The 6,964-nt window shown below is 41.6% G+C and overlaps 1 protein-coding gene across 3 annotated transcripts in view; it reads left to right on the forward strand.

Annotated features, from left to right (window-relative positions):
- The window catches only part of PDCD11 (programmed cell death 11), a 24,962-nt gene that overhangs the window by 3,516 nt on the left and 14,482 nt on the right, over nt 1-6,964 (forward strand). For all 3 annotated transcript variants that reach the window (XM_010000096.1, XM_010000098.1, XM_010000097.1), the window contains exons 6-16: nt 64-245; nt 813-920; nt 1,376-1,582; nt 1,869-1,993; nt 2,589-2,649; nt 3,328-3,474; nt 3,593-3,844; nt 4,720-4,863; nt 5,471-5,671; nt 6,225-6,395; nt 6,797-6,963. In XM_010000096.1, the coding sequence (XP_009998398.1) occupies nt 64-245; nt 813-920; nt 1,376-1,582; nt 1,869-1,993; nt 2,589-2,649; nt 3,328-3,474; nt 3,593-3,844; nt 4,720-4,863; nt 5,471-5,671; nt 6,225-6,395; nt 6,797-6,963 (1,765 nt within the window). The remainder of the gene's footprint in view (nt 1-63; nt 246-812; nt 921-1,375; nt 1,583-1,868; nt 1,994-2,588; nt 2,650-3,327; nt 3,475-3,592; nt 3,845-4,719; nt 4,864-5,470; nt 5,672-6,224; nt 6,396-6,796; nt 6,964) is intronic.

The raw sequence follows: 6,964 nt of genomic DNA on the forward strand, positions 1-6,964 counted from the left end.
AAAGAGTGGAAGGAAATTCCTGACTGTTTCTGCTGGAGGTTTTAAGCCTACTTGTCTTTGTAGGATCTGACTTGAAAATAGGCCAGAACCTGAACTGTGTCATTGTGGAAGTCAAGAGCGAGGGAAGGGTGGTCTGTGTGTCCATTGACAGATCAGAGGTTGCTGCATCCCTTGCAACGGAGCGACAGAACTGGACACTCTCTAATTTATTGCCAGGGCTAGTGGTGAAGGCTCGAGTGCAGAAGGTAAGCTGTGGTTTGTGGTGTTGTTTGTTTGTGGTTTGTTGTGTTTGGTTTTTTTTGTGTGTGTGTGTTTTTTTTCATTTAGCCTTGCCATAGGTAGGGTGGCAAGTGAAATAGAGATAGAAGTTTATGCTCTGGAAAACTTTGTGCTTCAGCTCAATTACTTTAGAAAAGCAAACACTGTTACCTGCAGACACTTCCTCCACTGCATTCATCTAAGGTCTGATCTCTGTCCTGGTTGTGATGCCTTGAGTATAAAGGCTTCCGCCTAGAGTTGGTGATGAAGCCTGAAGCACAACAGGATCCTTTTTGTACTTCTCTGGCCTTTGCCTAAGAAAACTATTCTACAGACTAGCAGTAGTGTTCTGAATAAACACAGCATTATTGATAAACTAAAGGATTGTTTTTGAAAAACAATGTAGAAAGCAGAATTGTTAACAGATTTCCTGTCTCTCTTAATACGCTTGTTGATGAACACTGACACTGCCTTTTTGTGAAATGTGTGATTTGCTCTTTGTGAGCAAAAATCCGTGTGCAAGTTTTCTGACATCTTTTCCTTCCCCTTTCTAGGTAGCCCCTTTTGGAATCAAACTGAGCTTTCTGTCTTCCTTCACTGGCATTGTGGACTTCATGCATATGGACCCAGAGAAGTCCATGAACTACTCTCCAGATCAAGTGGTAAGGAGGATAAAGGATGGCTGATTTCATATGTTGCTTGCAACACCTTATCTTCTCTGGTGTTTGATGGAATAAGCTCTGAAGTGTTATTGACAATAGCTGTCTTCCTCATGTTTTATTTGAATCACTAGGATGGCTGCTTTAGAGCTGTAAAGAGCAAAGCCATTCTTGTGTTAATGGAAGACTTACTTGGAAAGCATGAGAGATTGCAAAAGATAGAAAACTTCTTGTGTGGTCGTGTACCATGCAAGCCTGTAAACAACAGACAGAATCAAAAATCTCTCTTCTTTGAAGCTGTTAGGACTGAAGTGGTGTCTTAGTAGCAATAATGCTAAGTGCTTGTACATAGACAAAGAGTTCAGGTACCAGACATGATGTCTAAAAACATGAGCAATGTGCCTTTCTCCTCTTTTCTTTGCTAACTTGTGTTTAATAAAGGTATTCTCTTCTTGCAGATGAAAGCTTGCATCCTCTCCATCCACCCTGTCTCCAAGGTGGTGCGACTGACCCTACGGCAGGCCTTCCTCCACCCAGGGGCATCCCTGAGCCAGCCCTCCAGTGGTCGCGTGGGGGCAGTGGTAGAAGAGTCCACAGTGAAAGCTTTCTACAAGCAGTTTGGGGCTATCTTTGAGCTTGATGATGGCACTTTTGCATTTGCACGGGTAAGTGCCAAGAAAGTGAGGGAAGTCCTCTGTAGCTATCCTTGCCTCCTGGGGAAGGAGGCTATGAGGATGTTTTATTTTCTACCTTTATGCTCTTTGTGAGACAAATACAACAATATTAGGACAATGTGGAAGGTGTTCACCAAATCATACCTCCCCTTGTTTGGGTTAGAATGTAGGAAGGTTGTTGAGGAAGAACTGGTGAAACCTGCTGCCACTTGAACCTAAGGTCTATATCAGTGCTTCTATTTTCCAAATGATAAATTTTAATATTTTTTTTTTCTAGTTGAGACATCTTTCAAAAACCAGAAAATCCTTTAAACCTGGGGCATTTAAGATGGGATGCAAACATAAGTGTCGAATCATTGACTACAGCCTGATGGATGAGATGTGTATTGTGTCTCTGAAGTAGTAAGTTTCATAGACTCTTCCAGAAAACTGGTTTATGGGTTAGAAGGGTTTGGTTGAGAGCAGAAAATACTACATTGGTTTGCTGAGCTGGAGCTTGCCATTTGGGGGTTTTGGCTTGTACCTCTGTTGTCTTGCATATTGTCCCCATACTATAGGGGGCTGGGGCACCATCAATGTGTTTGGCACAGAGAATCTTAATTAATTTGATCTTGTCAGAAGACTGTGGCTGAAGAGGAAATTGAACCTTGATCTTCCAAGTCCCAGCCCAGTTTGCTTCTTCATCTTAGTATTTCCATCTCTGTGACTTGAAACAATGCAGATGGTGGGTTCCCCATTTATGGTGCCATCGCTGGTGGCCATAACTGTGTGGCTGTCACCTGGTGTGGAGGCTGATGAGCATCCCTCAGCTTTATGTCCAGAGAGCTGTTTTGGGAGGTGGATCAGCTAGGTTAAAATGCAACTCTGGTATTGTAGAGCATTGTGGATTTTCTGGGATAATGGATATTTAGGGCAAGGCGAAGAGGAGTGTTTCTTCTTGTCCTGGATATCTTTCAAGTTAATTGTTTGGTCATCTCTTGCTGTGTTTCCTTCCTAGTCAGGTTATTGAAGCACGGTTTCTGCAATTACAAGATATCCACACAGGGGATGTGGTGCAGGTGAGCTCCTGGAGGACTGACACACACACTGTGTGACTGTTATACTTAGAATAACTATCTGGCTAATGTCTATTTCCTCTGCCTAATGTGTGTGTTCAACTTCTGATCCAGATGAGTGAGATGAAAAATAGCCGAAAAGCCTCTCCTTGCAAAACTGGATTAATGGAATGCAATACTTGTATTTCCCCATTTTGTTCAGGTTTTCATTTATGATGCTGCCAACATAATCAGATTTTAGTCACAGTCAGCCATATATTTATGGTCATGAATACATTTTTAGAAAGACTTGGCTGAGAGAAACTAAAACTCATTTTGCACTCCAAGTTCACATATAGGCCATCACAATTGGCTGATGGGCAGGAAGTGACTCTGTTATGATCATTCTTCTGTTGGAGTTGTGACTGTATAGGGTATGTTTCTGTTCTGGTTTGCTAGAGTCAATTGGAATTTTGCAGAAGCAACCAGTGCTTAAGGGAAAGAGGCTGTAAACCAACCTCATATATTGTATAAAAATTAATGAATCAGATTGGTTGGATGGAGTGTGGGTTGGACTAAGATTTTATTTTTTGGAGGGTTATTAGATTTGGTGATAACAGGTGGTACATTGTCTTGGCTGCATTCTGTGCATAGTCTGCTTTTTGTGCTGAATTTGATTCTTTTCCCTATTTTGGGTTCTAGGGCAAAGTGGTTGCATTGAAATCCATTGGGATGCAGGTGAAAGTGACAGATGGGATTAAAGGGCTTGTGCCATCGATGCATCTTGCTGATGTGACCCTGAAGCAGCCTGAGAAGAAGTACAGCATAGGAGATGAAGTCAGGTGTCGGGTGAGAGCTGCCAGGCAGGGTCTTCAGCTGCTTTGCACTCTTTTTTGTTCTGAGCAGCTGGATTGATCAGACTGTAGCAGATATGCTTTCTGAACCTTTTTGTACTCTGTCCTTGTAGGTGCTAGAGTGCAATCCTGCAGGAAAGAAGCTGATCCTCACTTTAAAGAAAAGTCTTATCCAATCAAAGCTTCCAGTCCTCTCCAACTATGAGGATGCAAAGCCAGGTCTTATCACACATGGCTTTGTGGTGTGTGCAAGGGATTTTGGCTGCATTGTGAAGTTCTACAATGATGTCAAAGGTTTGGTACCCAAGAACGAGCTGAGCTCAGAACCCATATCTTGTCCAGATAAAGTCTTCCATGAAGGCCAGGTAACTAATGTACTTATGCCATACCTTGTGTTTGAATGCAAAAGAGATATGTGCAGTTGAGTTGGCTCCAACATAAGTTCTTCCCCTGGAAGAACCAACTACACCAAGAGTTGTTAATCTCCTTTTATTTTAAGTAATAATTGTGCTCCATTTGAACAGATTAGGCTGTGGAAGGGTCAGCTCTTCTTTGAGTGTTTCACAGAACGGTCTTTATTTTTAGGTTCTCTTTGTTCAGGTGTGCAGGAGCCACCATGGTATGTACTATAGGGGTGACACTTGGTTGAGTTGCTTATCTTAGTAGAAGCTTGGAGTTCTAGGCTGCAATTTTTTCTAAGCAAGTTAATATTTTTACCAACAGAATAAGAAGGATAAGATTTCCTGCCTCTGCGTTATTCAAGTTCTCCTGTTTGTTTAAAATCTTACACATCTAGACCAGGCACTCTGGGAACCATGCTGTTCACCAAGTAGTGGTCTTTGTCATGGGCAAGCTTATAGAGAACAGCCCTCTTAATTATTTTTTCTGGTGTTTTTTTTTGCCTTTAATCCTGCTTTTTGTTGGCTGGCTAAGCAGAAGGGTGTAGTTTTCTAATCAAGATTTCTCACTACATATCTGGAGGTATGGATTTTATTCTCAGCTCAGCTATGGACCTACCACGTACTTTTAGCAAGTCGTTTAATAATCATTTGCTTCCATTTTGCATCTGTGTGATCAGAAGAACGTTTGTCTCTGAACCTGTTAAGTGATAGTCACTGGCCTACTATCCTTAGGTTGATATAATAGTGAACCCTGTCTCATTTTGTAGGTGGTAGCATACTGAGGGAGAGGATCGGCTGAATTAAACTCTTGTTTTGTTTTGTTTCTTCCCTTGCTGCAGGTTGTTAAAGTCATGGTTTTAAAATGTGAGCCCCAGCAGGAAAGGCTCTTGTTGTCCTTCAGGTTATCAAACAAGCCTGTCCCAAAAGACAAAAGGGAATGTACTCCAAAGAAGAAACAGGAATTGAAGTATCAAATAGGAGAGGTATTGAATCCAATGATTGCTCCCTTTTTTGTCTTTCCTTACTTTTTTCCAAACAATTTGCTATCAGTTTCAACAATTTTGCTCCAAGGAAAGTTGTTGGTTAGGGACTAGTATTAAATGTGCATTACCTATGTGTATTTGGTTTTCTGGAACAAAAACAAGTTCTCTCTTGTCAGAGGACAGGATAAAGAAATCTCAAGACAGTCCTTCTGGAGATACCAATTAGTGCTCCTACTCCTAGCTGGAGTTTTGAAGTATTTCTCTGTTGTCTTTAGAAAGAACAGTTTCCAACACTCTGCAGGTATTGCTAATGCAGGAACAGGACAGTTCTAATCTTGTTTAAATTATTCCTTTTTCCCTTCAAGTAAACAGTCACAACCAAGAAAATGTTTCTAGCCCTTGATTTCTCTGGGAGCTGAAAATTGCTTATTTTGCTCTCAATGTTGGCTTGCTTTTTAGTCCCAGTCCTGCTGATGTGAGATTTTTCTCATATAGCTGGGAGACCACGTCGGAGCCCTTGCAACATGGCATTGGTACCCTGTGCATCAAAAAGGGTGACTTCAAAGACACTTGGAATTTTATATCACTGTATTTGTTCTCTTTTCAGATGGTTGATGTGAAAGTCTTGAAGAAGAAAGATAACGGGTTAGAGGTTTCTATCTTAGAAGATGAAGGCAATGTGGCAGCCTTGATTCCCACAATGCACCTTTCTGACTTCGTTGCTAACTGCAAACTCCTGTGGCATTGTCTTCAAGAGGGAGATGTCCTACCTGGAGTTATGTGCCTTAGTTACAAAGAAGAACATATTGTATCCTTTGCCACCTCAACCAGTAAAGGAAAGCAGGGTCTGGGAGGGGAAAAGGAAAGATCTGTCAGCAATCCAGAATATCTGCAACAGAGGATATACTAAGTGGAAGTGCCTGTCAAGCTAGTGATGTTACAGAGTCATAACTTGCTTGTGTTATAAGTGAGGCTCAGCAGCTGCTAGAATCCCATCAGAACAAGGATTTGGTTGTGAATTGACTAAATTGACTCTAACCAACTTCTTGGCTGTTAATCATATCACAATCTTAGCAAAAAAATTTGGTTTTATACCAAAATTCAGAATGAAATATTAGGAAGCTGATGTTTGTGTTAGTGTGAAGCGTGCATCTTTAGTGCTGAGCAGCTTAAGAGACATTGGTTTCTAAATTTTAAGGTAGAGAGATCAAGACAGAAATTGGAATTGCAGGATTTTGAGTTCCTCTGCTGTATAACCTGCAAAAAGTGTTCTAGCCCAATGGTTAGAAGCACCAAGAGATCTGCTTGGCATTGAGCTCATTTCATTCATCTTTTCCCACTTTTCCTAACTGGTTATTCAGATTCTGAGCAGGAAGTCTGCAGTGATTTCAGCTGTACAGGAGGAACAAGTTGTGAGACGTTTCTCTGAAATCCAGCCTGGGATGCTGTTGACTGGTTATGTGAGGAATGTGATGCCATTTGGAGTGTTTGTGGAGTTTCCTTTTGGTGTGACAGGACTGGCACCCAAAGTGGTGAGCAATGCATTCACTTCAGTAAACTGCAAGTGTGTCATTAGGCATGCTTGAAAACAGGGCTTTTAGCAAAGGTACAGTAATAAGGAGGGAACAGTGGGATTGTGGATCCTGCATTTGCAGAGTTTCCTCCAGTAAGGTAAAAGCTGCATTTGAGTTTGTGCTTTAACTCACTTCCAAAATGAAATAAAGGACTTCATTCAAGTGAGCTTAAGTTCAAACAAAGATTTTGTGACTTAAGTAATTAATTTTAATTGATGGCTTTTCTTCAGTCCTTGTTAATTTCTCCCATGCATTTTCCTCAAGTCTTAACTCAGACCCCTCTTCTGAACAGCACTTCAGGTGGCTCATAGCTAGCAGCTGTGCTCAGTAACCCTTGTCCCTTTGTTTCCTTTGCACAGAGCATGAGTGACAAGTTTGTGACAGACACCAAGGACCACTTTGTAGTGGGACAGACTGTGATTGCAAAGGTGATGAGCATTGATGAGGAGAAGCAGCGTGTGCTCCTCAATCTGAAGGTGTCAGAGTGCAGCTCAGGCGATTCTGCTGCAGAAAGCTTTGTCCTGCTG

The sequence above is a fragment of the Chaetura pelagica genome, unplaced genomic scaffold, assembly GCF_000747805.2.
Source record: "Chaetura pelagica isolate M959 unplaced genomic scaffold, ChaPel_1.0 scaffold436, whole genome shotgun sequence".
Classification (NCBI taxonomy): Eukaryota; Metazoa; Chordata; class Aves; order Apodiformes; family Apodidae; genus Chaetura; species Chaetura pelagica.